The 24486-nt window shown below is 40.8% G+C and overlaps 1 protein-coding gene across 1 annotated transcript; it reads right to left on the bottom strand.

Annotated features, from left to right (window-relative positions):
• Positions 1 to 6033: 6033 nt before the first annotated feature.
• LOC125240520 (hemicentin-2-like) lies at positions 6034 to 20981 on the bottom strand. The gene is made up of 13 exons (XM_048148413.1): positions 20966 to 20981; positions 19668 to 19821; positions 17545 to 17717; positions 16809 to 16922; positions 15608 to 15805; positions 14729 to 14871; positions 13585 to 13729; positions 13328 to 13479; positions 12002 to 12206; positions 11370 to 11576; positions 9586 to 9747; positions 8304 to 8404; positions 6034 to 6506 (listed from the first exon to the last, which is right to left on the bottom strand). The coding sequence occupies exons 1-13, from the start codon at positions 20979 to 20981 to the stop codon at positions 6405 to 6407; spliced, it is 1872 nt and encodes a 623-aa protein (XP_048004370.1). The 3' UTR covers positions 6034 to 6404.
• Positions 20982 to 24486: the final 3505 nt, after the last annotated feature.

The raw sequence follows: 24486 nt of genomic DNA, 5'->3' as shown, positions 1-24486 counted from the left end.
TTTATAAGCTCTTCGTTTACGTTGAATATATTCATCATCTCGGAAGATTTACTATGATACAATTGTGTGTGTGTGTTTGTGTGTGTGTGTGTGTGTGACGCAAAGTGACGTTCCACAGGAAATGGTACTTTCCTGTCCTCAGGCCGCAAAGCGTCAGACTTAGGGACTCCCAAACTTATTGACGCGGAATCTGCTCTCGCCGACTAAGTATCGCTCGTTAGTATAAAGACGCTGACGCGTCATCGTCGTTGAACGCATCCGTACGCATGTTCATACCAAAGACATATGTAACTCCGTATAGACGGATAAAGTCTAGAAAAAAACTTACCTCAAAGCCCTAAGGAAAAACTTACCTCAAAGCCCTAAGGAAAAACTTACCTCAAAGCCCTAAGGAGAAAGGTAAGGTGGCCTAGATGGCGTTACACCTTTAGGGAACGCTCGGCTAGATGGCGGTAATTTTAATATACAGGGTGGTTTAACACCATGTTCCTTCTCGGGAATATAGCGTTATATAAGTGCAGCAGAGTAGATTAGTGAAGGTTGGAATGATAAATTAAACAAAAAATAAAATTAACAAATTCGCCAACTTTTGGCCCTGGTGATAACCCTACATGCACATACCATATTGTTAGATTAAGGGATCGCAATCGGGAAATCTCGGACATTGTTTGCATTCTTTCCGAGCGTTGACATTAATACACTGATGTATGAATGACGCATGTCAAATACTTAAATGAAATAATGGCAAAAATATGATTATCAATCTTTATTACATACTTTTAACCATTTTTAACACTATTTTCACGTTAACATCCTACGGTGTTCAAATGTTCTTCCATCTTCGTAGGTAAATGCATGATGTTCCGTGACGTTGTAGCACATGATATTTAATATTGTATGTAATTAATGTTTCCCTGGACTCCGGCGATAATACCGCAGTATTTTTTCATCAAGTCTAGCTGCAGGGCCCGCGGGTTGATTCGTTGGTCATTTTGTGCTTTTTCGTGATAGCCACATTGGGATAAGTTTGTAATCTAAGTGACTATATCAGAAGCACCTAAAATTTTTTCTATGCCCCACCTGATGCGAGAGTGGATTTGGTTTGTTACTTTTGTTAATAATCAGTCACATTACAGTTCCATTGCAGTTTTACGTAGAGCAAATTTCAATAATCACGATGTTTTACATAGGCAATTTTAGTTGAATAATTATGACATTAGATGAAATGACAATACCTATCATTTCAAGCGTCAAACATCTTATCAATTTTCGACCACGTAAAGAGTTTTGCTGGTCGTTGAAAATGTAACCTATTAATTTTGCGAACCAAATAATAGTTAAGAACTAGGTCATGCATGAAAAAACCGGCCAAGTGCGAGTCGGACTCGCCCACCGAGGGTTCCGTACAAACTTTCAATGGTTAAAATAACCATACTACTCATACTCATATTCATTTATTCATTCAACGCCATTTTACACGTCAAGATTTGATTTAAAAAAATAATATTCATACAACAATAATACTTAGAGAATAAATAGACAGAATATTGAAATTACAAAAAGTTAGGCAATATTCACATAAAAAATGCACAAAAATATTTTTCTAATTAGGTAATAAAAAAATTGTCATAATTGTAGAACGGGTGCTCGACCAGCCAATTTTTTAAGCGATAGGTACTTAAAGTTCGACACACTAGGCGCTTCAACCACATATTGCGGCAATTTATTATACATATTTGACGACCGGTCTGGCGCAGTCGGTAGTGACCCTGCCTGCTGCGCCGCGGTCCCGGGTTCGAATCCCGGTAAGGGCATTTATTTGTGTGATGAGCACAGATATTTGTTCCTGAGTCATGGATGTTTTTCTGTGTATATAAGTATTTACATATTATATATATCGTTGTCTGAGTACCCACAACACAAGCCTTCTTGAGCTTACAGTGGGCCTCAGTCAATCTGTGTAAGAATGTCCTATAATATTTATTTATTATTATTATTTATTATTATTATAGACGGCAGGGTCCATCACATGTGTTAATTTGACCGTAAATTGGATTTCGCCAATTTACGGTCGATACCTACTAACTTTCCGGCATTTCGAATGTTGTACTTGGAACACATGTTCTTAGTTTTGTCACAGAATATATGTATAATAGTACAAGTACAGAAGGCTCACTCCTTTGATGTTCACAAAATGACGCTATTCTAAATTCTTACCTACATTAACAAACGGACCGCACGCGAGCAGCCAACATTGAATTTTTCCCCTCACTAGCTCGGAAACACGTGTTTTGTCCTTTAATACCAGCGGGTAAAAACGCATTTTATCCACTAGTGCTTTAAAATTGATAAAAGTAGGTGAATCTAGTAATAAAGATCATTTACCACCTGTGGAACTACTGGAAGCAGTGATAAAAGAAAATCTTGCAGTACAAAAGGCGGACTCATGCTTTAAGGCATTCTCTACTATGTTGATCTTTCTTTTATGCGGGGGGCTTCGCCCCCCGAGCCCTCCTTTATATGCTCTTGAGGGTCTCAAGAAAACCCTATCCCAACTTATTTTAAATACTACGTTGATCTTTCTTTTATGCGGGGGGCTTCGCCCTCGAGCCCCCCTTATTCATGCTCTTCAGGGTCACAAGAAAACCCTATCCCAACTTACTTTAAATACTACGTTGATGTTTATTTTATGCGGAGGGCTTCGCCCCCCGAGCCCCCCTTTATTTCCTCTTAAGGGTCTCAAGAAAACCCTATCCCAACTTATTTTAAATACTATGTTGATCTTTTTTTTGTGGGGAGCTTCGCCCCCGAGCCCCTCTTTACTTGCTCTTAAGGGTCACAAGAAAACCCTATCCCAACTTATTTTAAATACTACGTTGATCTTTCTTTTTTGCTTTGGGCTTAGCCCCCCGAGCCCCCCCCCCCCCCCCTTTATTTACTCTGAACGGTCACAAGAAAACCCTAACCCAACTTATTTTAAATACTACGTTGATCTTTCTTTTCATAGTAGAGCCCACCCTTTATTTCCTCTGGAGGGTCACAAGAAAACCTTAACCCAACTTATTTTAAATACTACGTTGATCAGTCTTTTTTGTGGGGGGCTTCGATCGCCCCTGAGCCCCCCTTTACTTGCTCTTAAGTGTCTCAAGAAAACCCTATCCCAACTTATTTTAAATACTACGTTGATCTTTTTAGTAGTTCCAGTTCATATCTTCCGGCTCCATCATCAGACCTTGAAACCTAATCGTAGTCAAAGTTCATTACAAGACTTTTCTAAGAAACGCAAAAACAGCTATGATACGATGTTACATCATGTAGTTCCAGTTCATATCTTCCGGCTTCATCATCAGACCTTGAAACCTTATCGTAGACAAAGTTCATTTCAAGACTTTTCTAAGAAACCCAAAAACTGCTATGATATACGATGTTCCATCATGTAGTTCCAGTTCATATCTTCCGGCTCCATCATCAGACCTTGAAACCTAATCGTAGTCAAAGTTCATTACAAGACTTTTCTAAGAAACCCAAAAACAGCTATGATACGATGTTCCATCATGTAGTTCCAGTTCATATCTTCCGGCTCCATCATCAGATCAGTTCAACAGTACCATATTATTGTACTGTCATCAGAACTACATACAGCTGCCAATTATCATTACGCTACGATCCTTGGAAGATGGTTAAATTAGCCTCCGTAGATTCCATTACATAGTTAGTTACATACACGACGACCTAATAAAAGCGTGTTAATAATATTAATATTAGCGCCATCTAGCTGAGCCCTTCTTCTGTGTGGTACTGAGGTAAGTACGTTTTATTCTTAGACTTTATCTGTCTATACGGAGTTATATATGTCTTTGACTAGAAGTATAGGTACTCTAATGAGTATTATTGTATTTAGCGCCGTCTCTCGGCAAAATTTACTAAGTAATTTACGCGACTTGAGACTTGTGCGAACCTTTAGGCATGGAAAGTCACATGAAAAGTTGTCGAAACTAATAATAGATGGCGCTGCATTTAAATTTCTTGACTGATAACTCTAATACTAAATTGAATATACTCTAAGGTAGAGCAGAGTCTAATACCTCCGCTTTACAAAAGACCGCAATCAAGTAGCACTAGACTTTACTCATTGTTGTGTTCCTGCCGGTGAGTAAGGCAGCCAGAGCTCAACGAGGGTGCGGTACTCCTTCCTTCCTTCCCCCTCCTTCCTTCGGTCCTTTGAGTCGTCGGCACCCAGGCCCCTTCTAAGTACAGGTTTGTACAAGTTTCTAATGAGTCGAGTCGGCAACGCACATGTGCCACTCCTTGAGTGGCAGGCGTCCATATGTAACAGTCACCGCTTTCCATCAGGCGGACCGTATGCATGTTTGCCACCTACGTGGTACAAAAAAAAACTCTCGACGAATTCACCTTAAACATTAAAAACTAAATCAAAATCGATTGATTCGTTCGGGAGCTATGATGCCAGACAGACATGTCAAGCGTCAAACCTATTATTATTATAATATTTTTGCGTTGGTGGTTAAAAACAAGAAACCTCCTTCAAAACTATAATAAAACACAACTTTCTATGAAAATCGGTAAAGTGCGAGTCGGATTTCGACATTTCCATACAAAAAGGTCATGAGCGCCTGACGACATGTGATGGCAACGTACAATAGATTTGTACTTTAAAGATTTTGCGTATATTTTGGAAACTATAAGAGATAGAGCAAATAGACTTCAGATTTTGGTTGTCGGTGGCACAATTTTTTTGTTTTCGTATATATACACCATTTTTTGGACCTATTAGGGCAATATTATGGTCAGTGCAGTTCTAAACAGTCGTAAGCGCCTCTTTTTTAGTAGGAACTTAAGTCATTTTGGCAAATGCTTAAAATTTTTAACAATTTCTAAACAGAAATGAATTTCTTTCTACCTGTCCATGGCGCTCACAAAATTTCAAAACATTTAGTAAGTACTTGCAGCGGCAGTGAGTGAAAAATCTCAATTTGAGTTTTTTTCTCTTAACTCCGACTTACGCTTGACTGTAGATTTCCAATAGGTTTTCCTGTAATCTACAGGTAGAGGGCTATCTCGTGTATTTTTTTTTAAATTTTACGCTAAGTAGTTTCGGAGATAAGGGGGGGAATGGTCATTTTTTGCTTATTTTCTTAAATTACTTCTAAATTACCAAAATAAAAACTATAAAAAAAATATATTTGAGATGCTTATAAAATGCTCTTTCATTTGATATGTAGCACAATATAGTTCTAATAACTTTGATTTTTAATTTTCAATTTTACCCCCAAAAGTGGCCCCTATGATTAAATTTCGTTTAATTTCATTTAATTATATTACATGTCCGTCTTTGGGCCACTTGTTTACATACGTGTGCCAAATTTCAAGTAAATCGGTCTAGTAGTTTCGGAGAAATCGGCTGTGACAGAGGGACAGACAGACACGCGAGTGATCCTATAAGGGTTCCGTTTTTCCTCTTTGAGGTACGGAACCCTAAAAATGTGGGCGTACATTTTTTCGTGCATGAAAAAATGTACGCCCGGCTTTAAAAACAGTGATGTGAAAAGCGGTTATACCAATTATTACATTATATCAGTCTAAGTAAGATAAACATAACTTTTTTTATGATAAAAGAGGTCGCGATATCTTCCTTAATTGTTTATGCCTTCATGTTTATGATTAGTAGTCAGTGGTTGTCATATCTAATGTCACTTGAACAATTTTTGTGTTGATATTATTAAAAATATGTATGTAACCTAAGCTTTCATCTGATAAATCCACAAAGAGAACGGTCCCTGAAAATCCTGCGACATTTGTTATCGGTGTCGGAAACAGACAAAATGGTACGGCATCAAATTAACACAGTAAATATCAAGCTAAGGTCATTGACCCTGTACCTGTTTAGGGGACTAGTAATTTTTACAAAAATGTTTGAAAGGTGAAAATAGTTAAAGTAAATTTATAGTTTCTAGGGGAAAAATGTTGTGCTACACTATCTACCATTTCCCGAAAGGAGATCCACGCGGTATGACATTTTAACACATATCAGCTCAATATGGGCTAAATTTACCAAACTGAGGTTAAAAGTTTTAAGCTTGTGTCGAGAGATGGCAGTCTATACCTACACAGTGATTACACATTTTACTTTGACAGTAACTCTCTATAATACTCGATCCTCTTTGTTCATACTAACGAGTGATTTTTGGTCAGCGAAAGCTGATTCCGCGTCGATAGGTTTGAAGAGACCCATACACTTGTGACGTCACATGTGGTTACCAGAGTGGCTGTTACTGCGTTTTCACATTATCCCATCCGATATCTCATACATTACAGGCGCCATCTTGGATTTTTTCCATTGAAATTCTTCCGACATCCGATATCGGATCGGATTGAAAACGGACTTAGACGTAGTAGGAATGCTGCGTGGCTGGACAAGAGTCTTGTGGAGGGTGGGGGCAGCCCACCAGCACTCGGCAGGAGGGTACTGGCGATGAGGAGTATTGCTGCAAGAAACATAAATTCATCAATATAAGTATGCGTCCAGTGGCCCGTTTCTCGAAAGGTACAAACCTTGTATTACTTAGTGTGTTTCCATGATAACCCATACGATTATACAGTTCGCGCACTTTTAATACAAAAGGCTGTACCTTTCGAGAAACGGGCCCCAAGTCTAGATAAAGTTGCGAAGTTGTTAAAGATGTAGTGCGGAAATACTTGCTTTCGTATTGTTACGGAAACGAACGAACGTGTCATGCTATTTCAGTCAGTCTCAGTACAAGATGTACTGGCATTGACTGAACTAGCATGACAAATACGAAAGGTTCCGGAAAAATACGAAGGAAACCCTTTTCGCACTACATCTGTACTTTAGCGTTTACCATGAGGACGGTATTTGCTTGTACTTTTAACACATTCACTACTAGACTAAAAACCGGCCAAGAGCGTGTCGGGCCACACTCAGTGTAGTTCCGTAGTTTTCCGTATTTTTCTCAAAAACTACTGAACCTATCAAGTTCAAAATGATTTTCCTAGAAAGTATTTATAATGTTCTACTTTTGTGATTTTTTTTATATTTTTTAAATATATGGTTCAAAAGTTAGAGGGGGGGGGACACATTTTTTTTTCCTTTAGGAGCGATTATTTCCGAAAATATTAATATTATCAAAAAACGATTTTACCCTTATTCATTTTTAAATACCTATCCAACAATATATCACACGTTGGGGTTGGAATGAAAAAAAAAATCTGTCCTCACTTTACATGTAGGGGGGGTACCCTAACAAAACATTTTTTTCCACTTTTTATTTTACCACTTTGTAGGCGTGATTGATATACATATTGGTACCAAATTTCAGCTTTCTAGTGCTAACGGTCACTGAGATTATCCGCGGACGGACGGACGGACGGACGGACAGACAGACATTGCGAAACTATAAGGGTTCCTAGTTGACTACGGAACCCTAAAAATGGCGCGCTACGTCAAAAACCGGTCGTAATTTATAACCGCTTGTATGCCGAGAACCCGCTAGCGTCTTCGGCATCTATGTTCACGACTGCCCACCAGGAATAATCTTTCAAAACCTTATGGCCCTTCTTCCTTATGGCGACAAGCTTTTTGCTGGGAAACGATACATTAACGTTGGGAACTCTCCAATAGGAAAGAAGTGCACTGAAATTTGGAGGGAATGGCGCAGCTGGACAGAGTTGGCTTTTCTTTATTAGACGTTCATAAAATAAACTTTATCTAGTTTGTTCTCAATGTTGTTTGTGGTGGTAAATTATGAAAATATCATCATATCATCAGCCTTTCATCGCTGAGCATAGGCCTCTCTTCTAGTACTCTAGTTGTCCCGGTCCAGAGCTAGTCTCATCCAGTTGTGAGCCGCAATTTCCACAAGTGACAGGTGCCCGCAGACACAGTATAAACCAGTAATAACTCTTCTAACAAACCTACGCCGCGCGGGGTGCACGTGTACGTACGCAACACATGCAAGCGGATTTGGATAAACGTGGATAATAATAATATGCATAATGATATTTTCGTCGTGTTTTAATTTATCGCCACTCGTTTCGAACTTCCTTTTTTCGCACTTGTATCGAAATGTACTATTATTGTATTTTCTGACTGATATAATGTGGTATTTTTATGCTAATACTTAAATATAACAACATTTTACTTTGGACGATGTTGAGTAACATTTAAAGTAATTTTGTTCAACCACGTGCTTTCGCATCGCCGCTGCCGGAGAGTAACTACTGAGTCGTCCTTAACTGTGCCGCAAACGACTGTAGATACTTACATTACTTACATTCTGACACGCAGCCAGCTGGTTGACGGTGATATTCGTTGTTCCAAGCACCCGCTCTCCACCGACGAAGTCTGGCTCGCGGTGAAACGCCCCTGTTGAGAGAGGGAAAGTAGGATTAGATGCATTCACATGCACTCTCGCCTGTATTCTCATAAGGAGGATATAAATCACATGAACCTGTTGATACTGCAGTTGCAGTGGTACTCTTAGCAATTACGGGGTTGAAGAAAAACGAAATGGAAGGCTGAATTTCACATTCACTAATAGGGATGACGACTACATAAAAAATGGCATTCTGTTTAGTCCGTCAGTTAGATCGACCAAAAATACTGAACACATATTTTTCGCTTATTCCAATTAATGAAAAAACACAAAGATGTAGAGCATCAAAGTTCCGGAACTTTCGGAGTGGGGGCTTATGACGTCACTTCTAAGTAAATATTGTACCTAGGCGTGACGTCACGCGAAACTTCAACGCACTGTACCGTCATTATTTTTTGTTTACGAGAAAAAAGAAAAAATACGTGTCTAAAATTCTTTGATAGTCTAACTGACGGACTAATCAGTTTTTTTTAGTCGTCTCGCTATTACCAGACCAAAAATGGCGCACTACGTCAGAAACCGGTCGTAATTTATAAGCGCTTGTATGGCGAGAACCCGCCCAGCGAGTTTTCTGTCTACTCACCGTCAGCCCTTGGGACTAAGTTGGGGTTGTCGGCGAGTCTCGTGGCTCGCGCCGCGCGCACGCAGAGCGCGGCCGCCGCGACGCCGCCGGTCACCGCGATCGCGATGGCCGACAGCTCCCGCCAGCGCGCCCAAACGCTGTCACTAGCTATTCTAGTTCTATTTGATGGCCTTGCATTGGACCATAAAGGGACAGTTATAATAACAAGCTTAGTCCGCACTTGGCACCTTGTTTCTGTGACACAACGATACATCGCTAAAGACAGATTACCGTAGTAACTACTCACTCACCATCCGCTCTGTGTGTCTACTGTCTCTGTGACTGATGGCTCTAAGATGACACTATATAGCCACACCTCGGACACTGGCGATCAAATATATGAAAGAGGCGCGTTCCTAGCACACAGTCTAAGCTCGTGTAGGTGAAAGCGTACTTTGCTTGTATGAGTGAAATATTGACAGGTCGATTGTTCGCATTTTATACAGGCGGTAACTGTGAGGTAAGCGGCACTTTCAGCGGGGAGCGGGAGTGGCCATACTGTACTTACTGTACTTTTTATTATACTGTGGTTTAGTGGTAGGTACTCACCGTCAGCCCTCGGGACTAAGTCGGGGTTGTCGGCGAGTCTCTTGGCCCGCGCCGCGCGCACGCAGAGCGCGGCCGCCGCTACGCCGCCGGTCACCGCGATCGCGATGGCCGACAGCTCCAGCCAGCGCGCCCAGCCGAGCGCCGGCGATGGCTCTGTGACTGCTGACGTATAAAAACAACCACCTTTTAAAAACAACCTAGGTCATAATCACTAACGAATTACGGACGACCTAAGAATCCTAAGATACGTTAACCAGCGTGATCAATTTACAACACCCTCTTGACGTAACCTGCGTTGCTGATATTTGGTTGTAAAGTATTTAATGCTAATTGCCTATAAATTAATTATATTTACAAATCAAATCAAATCATTTATTCGTGATAAACAAGATACAACACATATAAAACAATACAAGAACATTCAAAAGATACAGGAAAAATGAATAATTAAAAACAATTGATAAAAACACATATCGATATACCTATATAGTTGTTTACCACGAAATGTGTGTGTAATATTGTTGTTTACAACTTGTCTTCGCACCTAATAAGTAGGTAATAAGAATATGTTCTGGGTACGTATCCGAATGGCACAAACGCTCACGAAATGCTAACAAAACGAAACGCTCGTAGATATCTATATCTCTATCGCTCTTGCGTATTGGCGCGACAGAGCCAGACTACCTTTCGCGGCGTTTCGTTTTCGTTTCGCGTCGCAGAAATGCCATTCAGCTACGGCACCAGTATACGAGTATAAGTAGTAGGTACCTAGTTGTAGATTTGAGTTGAGAAACTATACTTAATATGAAAATTGTTTTTACAAAATTATGTACTTATATATTTATTCTATTTTTAGTCGCTACAATCGATGTATATTGAATGAAATGATTAGTCGGGGAACCTTTTGATTATCTAAGAGCTTAGCTCAAAACGGAGATTTGGCAGACCACGTCAGCGATGGTGAGACTAGCTAGACTCAATGTTAAAAAAAAACCGGCCAAGATATTGTCGGGCCACGCTCAGTGTAGGGTTCCGTAGTTTTTCGTGTTTTTCTCAAAAACTACTGAACCTATCAAGTTCAAAACAATTTTCCTAGAAAGTCTTTATAAAGTTCTTCTTTTGTGATTTTTTTCATATTTTTTAATCATATGATTCAAAAGTTAGAGGGGGGGGGGGGACACACTTTTTTCCTTTAGAAGCGTTTATTTCAGAAAATATTAATATTATCAAAAAAATATTTTAGTAAACCCTCATTAATTTTTAAATACCTATCCAACAATATATCACACGTTGGGGTTAGAATGAAAAAAAAATCAGTCCCCACTTTGTCGGCGTGATTGATATACATATTGGTACCAAAATTCAGCTTTCTAGTGCTAACGGTTACTGAGATTATCCGCGGACGGACGGACGGACGGGACAGACAGACATGGCGAAACTATAAGGGTTCCTAGTTGACTACGGAACCCTAAAAATGCCCGAATTCTACTCACAATCGCTATATATAGGAATGGACAAAGTGGGCGTACACTACCGCACTCAAGTTGCGCCCGGCCAGCGCTAGAGATGTAAGTAGACCGCTGCGTTGCAAGCTATGTTAACCACCGTACCGGTGGAATCGGGAACTAGTAGTGTACACCACAGCACTCAGGATACGCCTGGCCACCACTAGCTGTAAAGTGGACCGCTGCGTCGCAAGCTTCTATGACCACTGTACCAGTTGTCATGGACTAGGTATATGCCCAATATCAACTTTTTCCAAAGGTCAAAAGATTCAAACTCACCAAAAGCGCTCATAGGCGTATTATGCATCTGTAGCTCCACATCTTCGCTCCGTCCTCTAATATTGCTCGCGTACACCACCGCGCTCAAGTTGCGCCCGGCCAGCGATAGTTGGAAGTGGCCGGCGGGGTCGGAAGCGTTGGTGACCACCGTACCGGTTGAGTCGCGAACCACCAAGTGTATTGTTTGGGGACGGCCGCCGTCCCAATCTGGAAATAACGAAACCAATTTATATTTAACATGAAAAATTGGCTGTGACAGACGGACAGACGCACGAGTGATCCCTATAAGGATTTTCCATTTTGTGGTACGGAATCCTAAAAATTGGGGTTTTCGCTGTTATGACAAAATATAGTAGGTACACTGTACAGGGTGTACGTAGCCGTATGACACAAACGCTCACGAAACGAGACGCTCGTAGACATCTATCTCTACCACTCTTGCGTATTGGCGCAACAGAGCCAGACTGCGCGACTTTCGCGGCGTTTCGTTTTCGTTTCGCGTCGCAGAAATGCCATTCGGCTACGGTACTTGGTCTCTCGAGCGAAAACTTGTGAAGGGCAATGTGTGACAAATCCTCGTGGACGTCAGCTGCCGCTTCGTGGCAGCCAAAGTATTTCTCTAAAAATCTTACCTTTCTTGCACTGAACCCTCAACGTCCCCGCTTCTTTAACGACACACTGCGGCGCCCTAGGTGGGCCTCCTCTAGCCACCGCGTATGCGCACGCTCGCTTCTGCTCGCCGAACGAATTCGTCGCTCGGCAGAGCAGTGCGCCGTAGTCGCCGGGGCGGGGGAGCCAGGTGAGAGTTGAGCTGTAGCGGTGCTGGTGGCCGGGAAGCTTCTGAAATACATTTGAAGTTATTTACCTTTTTCACGCGATTAACATTCATAGTGTCACCTCAGACGGATAGGACAAAAAACGGATTAATGCTGGTGTATTAAGTCTGCGGAGGTCCAGCTGAACTGCAAGGGTTCTGGGGACGCTTCCACCACACAGGTCACTGTTTCTGCCTCGCCAGACACTGCTATAGTCTCCTCATATGATCTACTGGGCAGGAACGTACCTTAACGCTGGTGTACATGATCCGTGAGTCAGCAAAGGTCCAGCTGAATTGTAGGGGCTCTGGAGATGCTTCCACCACACATGTCACTGTTTCTGCGTCACCAGACACTGCTATAGTCTCCTCACATGGTCTACTGGGCAGGGACGTACCTTGACGCTGGTGTATAAAGTCCGTGAGTCAGCAAAGGTCCAGCTGAACTGTAGGGGCTCTGGAGATGCTTCCACCACACAGGTCACTGTTTCTGCGTCACCAGACACTGCTATAGTCTCCTCACATGGTCTACTGGGCATGGACGTACCTTGACGCTGGTGTATAAAGTCCGTGAGTCAGCAAAGGTCCAGCTGAACTGTAGGGGCTCTGGAGATGCTTCCACCACACAGGTTACTGTTTCTGCGTCACCAGACACTGCTATAGTCTCCTCACATGGTCTACTGGGCAGGAACATACCTTAACGCTGGTGTATAAAGTCCGTGAGTCAGCAAAGGTCCAGCTGAACTGTAGGGGCTCTGGAGACGCTTCCACCACACAGGTCACTGTTTCTGCGTCACCAGACACTGCTATAGTCTCCTCACATGGTCTACTGGGCAGGGACGTACCTTGACGCTGGTGTATAAAGTCCGTGAGTCAGCAAAGGTCCAGCTGAACTGTAGGGGCTCTGGAGATGCTTCCACCACACAGGTCACTGTTTCTGTCGTCATCAGACACTGCTATAGTCTCCTCACATGGTCTACTGGGCAGGGACGTACCTTGACGCTGGTGTATAAAGTCCGTGAGTCAGCAAAGGTCCAGCTGAACTGTAGGGGCTCTGGAGACGCTTCCACCACACAGGTCACTGTTTCTGCGTCACCAGACACTGCTATAGTCTCCTCACATGGTCTACTGGGCAGGGACGTACCTTGACGCTGGTGTATAAAGTCCGTGAGTCAGCAAAGGTCCAGCTGAACTGTAGGGGCTCTGGAGATGCTTCCACCACACAGGTCACTGTCTCTGCTTCTCCAGGCACGGCGCCAATAGTTTCCTCGCCTGTTGATAGACAGACTGGACGATCTGAAACATTGAGAGAAAGTCAGGTCATATTTTCCAGGATTGCCTACGATGACATGATATTATGACAGATGCATAATACTTTAGCGAATGTGTCAAAGAACTTACAGCCCACGTTCAGTGTGACCTGGTCCTGGAACACCTGGCCGGGGAGGTGGGAGTTGTGCGCTCGACACGCGAGCTCGCGCCCGCCGTCGCGGAGAGATGGCGCTAGCGTCAATGAGGACACAGTGTAGTTTCCGTCGTGGAGCTCCTGCAAAATGTAAACACATGGTCTATGACAGGTCGACTGTTCGCATTTTTGACAGGCGGTAACTGTGAGGTAACCGAGAGGGGGTGGTCGGCACTTTCAGCGGGGAGCGGGAGTGGCCATACTGTACGATAGTACTCTTTATTATACTGTGGTCATAGTGAGAAACTGAAATAGATAACATACACTCAAACAGGCGGCACCGTAAATCTAGTTCAGTGGTGGAAAAACTTTTTTATTGCGGGCCAAAATTTGAAGGAATTTGAAGAGAAGGGCAAGATTTCCACCAAAACTGTAGTTTTACTACAATGTTGGCCATATCAGACAATATTTTAAAGGACCGATATAAACCTTTCGCGGGCCGTACATTGCACACCCCTAATCTAGTTTATATGCTAATTAATGCCAAAGCAAACTAAGGTTTTAATTAAAAGCAAAGACATATGTAACTCCGTATAGACGGATAAAGTCTAAGAAAAAAACTTTCCTCAAAGCCATAGAGAAAAAGGTACCGTGGCCTAGATGGCGTTACACTTTTGGGGGACGCTCGACTAGATGTCGCTAATATTCATATTTTACATTTTAACACATATCAAGCTAAGAATATGGGCCACATTGCCAAATCTGAGGTTCAAAAGTTTTAAGCCTGTGCCTAGAGATGGCAGTCTATGTGATTACATTTTACTTTGACAGTAACTCTCTGTTATAACCTAACCTAACCACAAAATTAAAATTTTGAAAAAACCCCCGACTGCGACATAGTAGACCGATTTTCATGAAACATGGCTAAGAACACTCCCGACTAACTCAGATTTCAAACAAAAAAAACTAAATCGAAATCGGTTCATCCGTTCGGGAGCTACGATGCCACAGACAGACACACACACACAGACAGACACGTCAAACTTATAACAGCCCGTCGTTTTTCCGTCGGGGATTAAAAACTAAGGTCTCTCATGAGTCGTGCCCAAATGCCGGGATAATGTAAAGAAGAAGCGTTACCTTATGCACACTCGGTCTTAGCAATGTGTCTCCCAGATGCCACGTAATAGATGGCGGAGGCACGCAGCCGACCACCACGCAGTCGACCACTCGCGGCTGTCCGGCTTCGAAGTCCACGTTGTTGTTAAAGCCGTATCTCCACGCTTAGCGGGGGCACTGGAAGAGAAAGATGTACTTAGGTTAGAGGTAGCGACGATTTTAAGTCTAGAACAGAGATCAACTGACTGAAGCGCTAGTGGCCTAGCGGTAAGAGGCCACGTCTTTCAATCCGGAGGTCACGGATTCAAACCCCGTTTCGTACTGAAGAGTTTTTCCGAACTTATGTGTGAAATGTCATTTGATATTTGCCAAGGAAACCGGACTAATTCTCAATAAGGCTTAGTATTAGTACCCTTCGGGTGAGATGGTAGTCGCTTTCATAAAACTAGTGCCTACGCCAAATCTTAGGATTAATTGTTGTTGCGAACGCAACCTTTTATTTGTATAGAACTTACTTATCGTTCGGCTAATTCCGTAAGATTTACAAAGAACCAACAGGAGCGTACCACCTATAAGTACGGTGTAGCGCGGCCAATGAGGCACCTAACTTAGACAACCTTTTTAACTGCTCAAATATTGCAATTCACTCTTTCATCATCTTCGAGACCATAACCACCACTTCCACACTTAACCGTTTAGTCAAGTCACCCATTGTAAATCAGTACCTATTTTGAAACATATTATAGTCTACTTTATGTTGAAGTTTTTATAAGTCGTCGGCTAATGATCCTGCACGGCGGCTACAATTGTCAAAGCGGACCCCAAGCTCCCAAGCCATAGCAAATGTCGAGATAAAGCAAGGAGGATGACGAGCAGGTAGGTACAGAGACGAATACTTACAGTACATAGTGACAAGAACGCTCGCGCTGAGTGGCTCTGTGACGTCAGCGTTCTGCGCCAGACACTCGTAGTGCGCGTCCAGCTCAGCGCGCGACGCGTTGGTCACGCTGACTGTGGCGCGTAGCGTGCGCGGACGCGACGCTTCCGCGCGTTCGATGACGATGCCGTTGCGACGCCAAAAGAGAAGCGTGTCGGGCTCTGTCGGATATAGAAAGTGTTAAATTGCCAAACAAGATCTTCTAGACTAATTGCTCTTTAGTTGACATGGGATCATAGATCGATACTAATATTATAAATGGGAAAATGTGTGTGTCTGTTTGTTTGTCCGTCTTTCATGGCAAATCGGAGCCACGAATTAACGTGATCTTTTAAGTGGAGATAGTTGAAGGGATGACATAGTGACATAGGCCACTTTTTGTCGCTTTCTATAACGCGAGCGAAGCCGCGAGCAAAAGCTAGTTAAATATAAGAAGATCATACCATCTCATACACTACGCCTAAGAACGCACACATAGATGGCGACACAAAAAAATGTCTTGTAGCTTTCAATTATACTTGTAGATGGCGTTGTGTCACTTTTGACATAGATTTATGGCTTGAAAGTGGCACTTAACGCCAATCTACAAATGATGGCAACAAGACATTTTTTATGGCGCCATCTATGTGTGGTGTAGTGTATGCGCGTTCTTAGGCGGTCGCATTTTAATCTATGGGATAGTATGATCTTCTTATATTTAACCTATGATGGGATGTACTTAGACAATTTGCTAATTAGGAGCACGTTAAGAGTCAAATTCGTAATAAGATGTTATAAACCCCATAGCAATGTTGCCTGCCTTCTTTACACTTTACATTGATTCGGGACTATGTTTTTATTTATACATTTATAGTTAGTCGATCAAGTTCATGTGCAATTAAAAAGTTTTTATCTTAATTTCCAGAAGCATAAAGTCTATGGTAAGTTGAGGTAGCTGGCAATAGAGACTCTCTATAGATAGATTGACAGAAGTATAGATACGACTAACTTTCGGAACTCCGTTAGCGCGTTATAGGAAAGATAATTTCCGTACTTGCTTACTAGCAGACGTTAATCACCATCTATTAGAATAATGTGGCACGATATTTGGCAGTGGACAGAGGAGATGCCACAATTTCTTAGGCGTGGAACGCTAAAAATGATTTTATTTGAACTCTAGCTTACCATCAGCAACTTCGCAGGTGAGTGTGTAGTTGGACCCGAGACTGATGTGCTGGATGTGGCCTCTCTTCAGCGGCTCACCAGCGTCGTTGTAGATCTGGGGGGTTCCTGGGGAATCTGAAACAATAACGGTGATTTTATAGCCCCTGTTACAAAGTACTAACAAAGATATCGATCAAGTGTTGTACAAAACCACACCTCGGACACTGGCGATCAAATATGAAAGAGGCGCGTTCCTAGCACACAGTCTAAGCTCGTGTAGGTGAACGCGTACCATGCTTGTATGAGTGAGATATGACAGGTCGACTGTTCGCCTTTTTCAGGCAGTCTAGGAGGGCATTTTCGCGAAAAAAAATCAAAAACTTTTTTTTCTAAAATAGGTAAATTTAATGTTTTTCTTACTCAGAATCACGAGCCCTTTCGATTCTACTAGGCAGAGAAAGCGCCTCAAATTTAATTTTTCCACTTTGTTACCTTTATTTCAAACACTTTAATCCAGCGGTTACAAAGTGGAATGTATGCAAAATGATAGAAAATTTTGGGACCATTCTTTTGTCCTAGATCGAAAGGGCTCGTGATTCTGAGTAGGTAAAACCTAAAATTTACCTACCTTAGAAAAAATATTTTTGATGATTGTTCTCGCGAAAATGCCCAGTAGCTATCGACGAGGTACGTCCTGCCATAGTTCTAATGAAATTCGGCAACATGGCGCGTAGTCCTAGTATGTATATCTACTTACCAACGAGTCTTATATCGATGACGTAATCCACCGAAGGTGACGCTTGGTAGTGCACGCGGCACCGATAGATGCCGCTGTCTCTGTCGCTCACACGCTTGAGAAGGAGAGAGGTGTCATCGTGACAGGCGCCTGCGACGCATGTTGTGCCGAATACTTGGTCTAGTGAGAGTGATCTGGTAAAAAGGTTGGAGTTAGCGCAGCTGTGGAACTCCTTCCATTTTGATTGAGGAAATAATACTTAAAATGGTTTATGAATATGTTCACAGCACAGTTCGTTAGGTCCGCTATGTTGGCTTTGAACTAAGTAACAAAAATATTTTCCCCTCACTAGCTCGGAAACACGTGTATTAAAATACCAGCGGGTAAAAACGCATTTTATCCACTAGTGGGTAAAGTAATTTGACCTTGAATAAAGTCAAATTAACTGCTTTAAAATTGATAAAAGTAGGTGGTAATTAAGATGATTTACCACCTGTGGAACTACTGGAAGCAGTGATAAACGCATTTTTTTGCGTTTATCCACTGCAAATGTGGGTCGCAAAGATTCTAACCACTCGCTTCGCTCGTGGTTCAACTATAAAATCCTTTCACTTGCTCGTTTTTCAATTCCACACTCGGCGTTAAAATACAACTTTGCCCCCTTGTATAACAAATAACTATTATTAAATGTTGTATTTGTTTGATTTTGTATTAATAGTTATTTGTTATACCCTTAAGTTGTATTTAAAGGCCGAGTGTGGAATTGAAAAACGAGCAAGTGAAAGGATTCTATAGTTGAACCACGAGCGAAGCGAGTGGTTCGATAATAGAATCCTGAACTTGCGAGTTTTTAACACACGAGAAGTAAAATACATTTGCACCCGAGTGTAACACAAAACTTTTCCCCTCACTATAGCGAGGAAACTACAACGCAAAAAATGCGTTTATTACTGCTTCTAGTAGTTCCACAGGTGGTAAATAATCTTTCTTAGATTCACCTACTTTTATCAATTTTAAAGCAGTTAATTTGACTTTATTCAAGGTCAAATTACGGAAAAAGTATTTTCACCACACCAACTGGTAAAGGCTTTCTTTGCTATTCGAAAACAGATAGCAAAATTGCATTTTATCCACAAGGGGGCAAAGTAATTTCATACAAATTTTAACTCGATGTCTTAATCTGGCTGCTAGATTTTACCTATAAATGATGATTTTGAATCATAAATATTGAATAAATTTATGGATTTCATTTATTTTGATGTTTTATAGTCAGTATTTTGTTCGTGTTGGTGTGGTGAAAAAATTTGTGTTTCACTCGGTGGCAAAGTTTGTTTAACCGCACGTGCCAATATTGATACCAGAGCAAGCGAAAGATTCCAATATTGAACCGCGAGCGACGAGTGGTTTGGAATTCAGGGTAGGTCAAATTACTTTGCCCCTTGTAAAAAAGTATTTTCCCCTCACTAGCTCGGAAACAAGTGTTTTGTCCTTTAATACCAGCGGGTAAAAACGCATTTTATCCACTAGTGGGTAAAGTAATTTGACCATGAATAAAGTCATATTAACTGCTTTAAAATTGATAAAAGTAGGTGAATCTAGTAATAGAGATGATTTACCACCTGTGGAACTACTAGAAGCAGTGATAAACGCATTTTGTGCGTTGTAGTTTCCTCGCTATAGTGAGGGGAAAAGTTTTGTGTTACACTCGGGTGCAAGTGTATTTTACTTCTCGTGTGTTAAAAAACTCGCGAGTTCAGGATTATATTCTCGAACCACTCGCTTCGCTCGTGGTTCAACTATAGAATCCTTTCACTTGCTCGTTTTTCAATTCCACACTCGGCGTTAAAATAATACAATTTTGCCCCCTTGTATAACAAATAACTATAACTGTTTTTGCAAATTTTGAGATTTCGTCCTTTAGAAAAAAAACATGCTCCAGAAAAGTTTTTTTCACGGATTTTTTTCATGTTTTTTTTTCAAGTCAGAAAAAAAACCGTTTTTTTGCAAACCTATGCTGAACGCATCCGTACGCATGTTTATGATAACGAGCGATCTTTGGTTAGCTAAGGCCGATCTCGCGTCAATATTTGGGGAGACCCTAAAAGAGTACTCTGAGGATCAACTCTTTATGCCACCTCTCTTACCTTCTTTGTGTCTCTTCGTTAGGAAACCGGTACAGGAACTCTCTCTCATTTTTCAGCCACAGCACGTAAGCGTCAGGTCCGTCTAGGAACACTTTTCCTTGGCCGCAAGGGAGTCTGGCGTCATGGCCTCTCACTGCTCTGAGGACTACCACTTCTGTGAACAATATTGTTGTTTTTTAAGGCAGCTGTGCACATGGGGCCAACGGTTGGACCAACCCTTGGAGCAGCCCCTTGGCCAAGATAAGAGGCGCTGTTCACACGTTGGTGAACCAATCACTTGGCATTGGCGCTTCATAAAAGATTGACGTAGAATGGAAAAGGCTATTCTAGGTCATTTACGAAGTCAACAAAATTTTATTAATAAATAATAACCTCGTAATAAAATTAAATTATCTGAAATATTAACAATTTTTTGAATATTCTGATAAGCACATTTTATCTTTTTTAGGCAATACATGAAACATTTGCAAGGGTATTCTATTTCCTAAAATCAACACTATTATTGGCATAGATAAACTTATTATTTTCGTAAATCTTTCACTACTGTCCTCTCTGACGGCTGACGACAAACTGAATGAGGCGCCAATGTGTGAACGCAGTTGGCCATGTGCGCCAAGATCCTTTGATGTGTGGACAAAAAATCGACACCAGTCGGTTGGCCGGCCAGCGCTGGCGCCAACTACCAACATACGGCCAAGTAGCCCTCTACACGCTTGGCCAAGGGGCTGCTCCAATGGCAGCTGTACACATATGGCCAACGGTTCCACCAACCCCCTTGGCCAAGCGTGTAGAGGGCTACTTGGCCGTAAGTTGGCAGTTGGCGCTTGCGCTTGCCGGCCAACCGATTGGTGTCGGTTTTTTGTCCACACATCAAAGGATCTTGGCGCCAATGGCCAACTGCGTTTACACGTTGGCGCTTCATTCAGTTGGTCGTCAGCCGTCAGAGAGGACATCAGTAGTGAAATATTTACGAAAATAATAAGTTTATCTATGCCAATAATAGTGTAGATTTTAGGAAATAAAATAACCTTGCAAATGTTTAATGTATTTCCTAAAAAAGATAAATGTTCTTATCAGAATATTTAAAAAATTGTTAATATTTCAAATAATTAAATTTTACTACGGGGTTATTATTTTTTAATAAAAATTTTCTGACAACGTCTATGACCTAGAATTTCCTAGACTTTTCCATTCCACGTCCATCTTTCACGAAGAGCCAATGCCAAGTGATTGGTTCGCCAATGTGTAAACAGCGGCTCTTATCTTGGCCAAGGGGTTTCACAAAGGGTTGGTGGAACCTGCGTCCTTATACATTTTTGAAGTATGTAAGTTTGTAAGATCCCATAACCATTTCTTTTCACAAGCCAAAGACCGACACACTAAACCTCTAAACCTCCGACATAATAACGACCTTGCATTGCCCACATCCAACCTCACACTATACCACGCAGGACCCCACACAATGTGTATAAAAATTTATAATAAAATACCACAAACAATAAAATCAATAGCAAAACCCAAACTTTTTGAAACCGCTTTGAATAGATATTTGTTAGATAAAAGCTATTATACAATGAAAGAATTTTTTGATGATGCCTCCTGGAAAAATAATTAAAATCACTCAATGTTACAAATATGTATAGTTATAGTGCAGATGTCTATATGTAGGTATAGACATATCATTAGCTTATAAGAAATAATTGTAATTATAATTAGTACATAATTACAATATGTATTAAGTTGCTATGCCCTTACAGGGTCTGTATTACCTGCTACATTTATATGTAATGTGTAATATTACTGCAATAAAGATATTTGACTATTTGACTATTTGACCGTTGGCCATATGTGTACAGCGGCCACAAGGGTTGACTCCATGTGTACAGCGGCCTTAATAATATTTTGGAAAACCTAGTCGACGCAAACTATCACAATGACCATCGACCATGATCATCGACATAAGTATTATGTTTTTTTTTTTTTCAATTTATTTAAAAGTGATAGAGGTACTGAGTAGTTCCTGATAATAGTGATAATGAATCTAACGACGTGTCGAATTTAAATGAAAACAAAAAAAAACAGGGCTTTATCCATACTAATATTATAAATGGGAAAGTGTGTGTGTGTCTGTTTGTTTGTTCGCCTTTCACGGCAAAAAGGAGTGACGAATTGACATGATTTGTAAGTGGAGATAGTTGAAGGGATAGAGTGAGACTACTTTTTTTGTTTTTTGTAATCCCCCACCTCCCTAAAATGTGGGGGTGGAAGTTTGTATGGAGCACTCCGCTTCGAATTTGACGCGAGTGAAGCCGCGGGAAAAGCTAGTATAAGATATTTGAACGTACCTGTGTGGTCACAAAACACTGGAATGCTTATAAGAGCTAAGATTGCGCAGTATAACAGCATTCTGGAGTCTGAAATAGATTGAAACATAATCAATATAATATATTATTATAACAAGAGGAGACTGGGGCAAAACGAGATTTAGAAGTAGTATGGAAAGTAGTAATAAAACAAAGACATCCCCTCGTGCCTTGAATGCCTTAGTATCGTTAAGGAATTGTTATATAATACGTTAGTTTGGACGTTTGTAAGACTAATAAAAATACTGTTATAACATCTTGAATGATTTCATTTTAATTAGGTGTTCAGTGCAATGCACCTTCAACACGTTCCGGGCCTCGTGCGGCACGTGTGCCCAGTCAGCAATTTACTCTATGTTAGCCAATTTTCATTTACCTAAAATCAGTGCACTTTTGAGAACCGTCGTGGTAAAATAAATAAATAAATATTGGGGGACACCTTACACAGATCAACCTAGCCCCAAACTAAGCAAAGCTTGTACCTACTATGGGTGCTAGGGGACGATATACTTACTTATATAGATAAACATACATACTTATATACATAAAAAACATCTATGACAGGGACAAATATCTGTGCTCATCGCACAAATAAAGGCCCTTACCGGGATTCGAACCCGGGACCGCGGCTTATCAGGGTCACTACGCGCTAGGCCAGACCGGTCATCGCGGCATACATTGCTTTACAAAACTGATGTGATGACTGACCTGAGGTGATGTATGCTCATTTTATAGCATGGCTAAGACTAGCTCTAAAGTAGATATACAAACAACATAACGAAAGTAAAAAAAAATCGGTTCCATAAAGCAGTCTTAAAAAACAACAAAAACTTCTCAAGTGCCAAAAAACTAAAAAAACTCCCACTCACATCAAAAACGCGCCCCCATGATTCATTCAAATAAACAAATGCACGATTTCTACTTGACCCCTTCCCCCCGTTTCCGCGCTTTACAATACTTGTGTCTAGGGATGGGCCGAATACCAATATTCGGCCGAACATTGAACAGCTCTTACGGAACCGAATATTACACAAAAACGACGGGATGTTAATAAGTTTGACGTGTCTGTCTGTCTGTGTGTGTGTCTGTCTGTGGCACTGGCATCATAGCTTTCGAACGGATGAACCTATTTAGATTTTTTTGTTTGAAAGCTGAATTAGTCGCGAGTGTTCTTAGTTCTTAGCCATGTTTGATAGAAATTGGAAAAATATAAATTTTGCCGGTAGTAATTAATAAAGCTGATGTTATGTTTTAAAACTTTTAAATGAATGGTAATCGCCGATACCTAATTTAGTGGGTAACTAAAACTTTGGGTTTTCTTCTTGAGTAAGATTTTTTTAACATTAGTTTAACAAAGGCGAAGGGCTATTCTCCTTATACTGATCAACAATTGTTAAGTGACTTTTTAAAAATTCTTTTAATTTTTAATTTTTTCTTCTTTGTACGTCATTAAGACGTTGTCTGTCACACTTTTTAACATTAGTACAAAATAATTAATTTAAATTTTAACGCATAATTATATATGCTATTTATTTAAGTTGTTTATGTAACCGAACTATTCGGCCGATATTTACCGAATATTTAGCCCATCTCTAGTTCTGTCAAAGACGACGGGGGGTTGAAAGACCAAAGTACGGTGGTTCCTAAACTGTATGGGACACGCAAAGTGTGAGTCATACCATTGAGTAATTTTTGATTGGGACGGATTTTAGCGCTTTTTAATGAAATGGGTCGATCCGTTGGGGTCGACGGGGGTGAGTGATGTGTTATGATACGGTTTTAAAAATGCATTCATTATATTGATGAATATTCTTGCATGTTAAATTGCATGTTGTTGTTTAATGCATGTGAATTATAAGATGTAATTTTGATAAGAAGTGGTCCACCGAGGTTTTGCCGGTCCCATAAATAGTGGATAGGATACCCTCCTCCAACTGAGGGGGGCCTGAAATCTGGAGGCTGAGGCGTAGGTGTTATCAGACACATGTATATTTAACTAGAGGTAGATAAGCAGATAATTTATTTCGCAAAAATAATTACATTATAAGTTTGCGTTTCTGTACAAAAAATATGACGAAAATGATGAGAATTCTTAGCATGATCGTCATATTTTTGTAAAATTAAAAACTTAGGGATAATAAGAATAATATTAATTAATCATTAATGTATAACTACAATGTACATTGTATAACTCGGTACGGCTACACAATGCACATTGTATAAAAACAAAAGATGCGAAGCAAAAATAAACAATCGCTGTGCTATGATATGACCAAGGACGATTATGGTTCTTGGGTATGACATAACAAATTATAATTAGATTCAACGCACAAGAAAGCGTATTTAACTAAAATTATAGAACAGAAATTATTTTTAAACCTCTTACCCAAATCAGAAAAGGCCCAATGTTAGTAGGTATGTTACCTCAGGCGTCTTACATATACAGATGGGATTTT

The sequence above is a fragment of the Leguminivora glycinivorella genome, chromosome Z (genome assembly GCF_023078275.1).
Source record: "Leguminivora glycinivorella isolate SPB_JAAS2020 chromosome Z, LegGlyc_1.1, whole genome shotgun sequence".
Classification (NCBI taxonomy): domain Eukaryota; kingdom Metazoa; phylum Arthropoda; class Insecta; order Lepidoptera; family Tortricidae; genus Leguminivora; species Leguminivora glycinivorella.
Note: the sequence above shows the minus strand (reverse complement) of the source record. Positions and strands in the feature narration are given on the sequence as shown.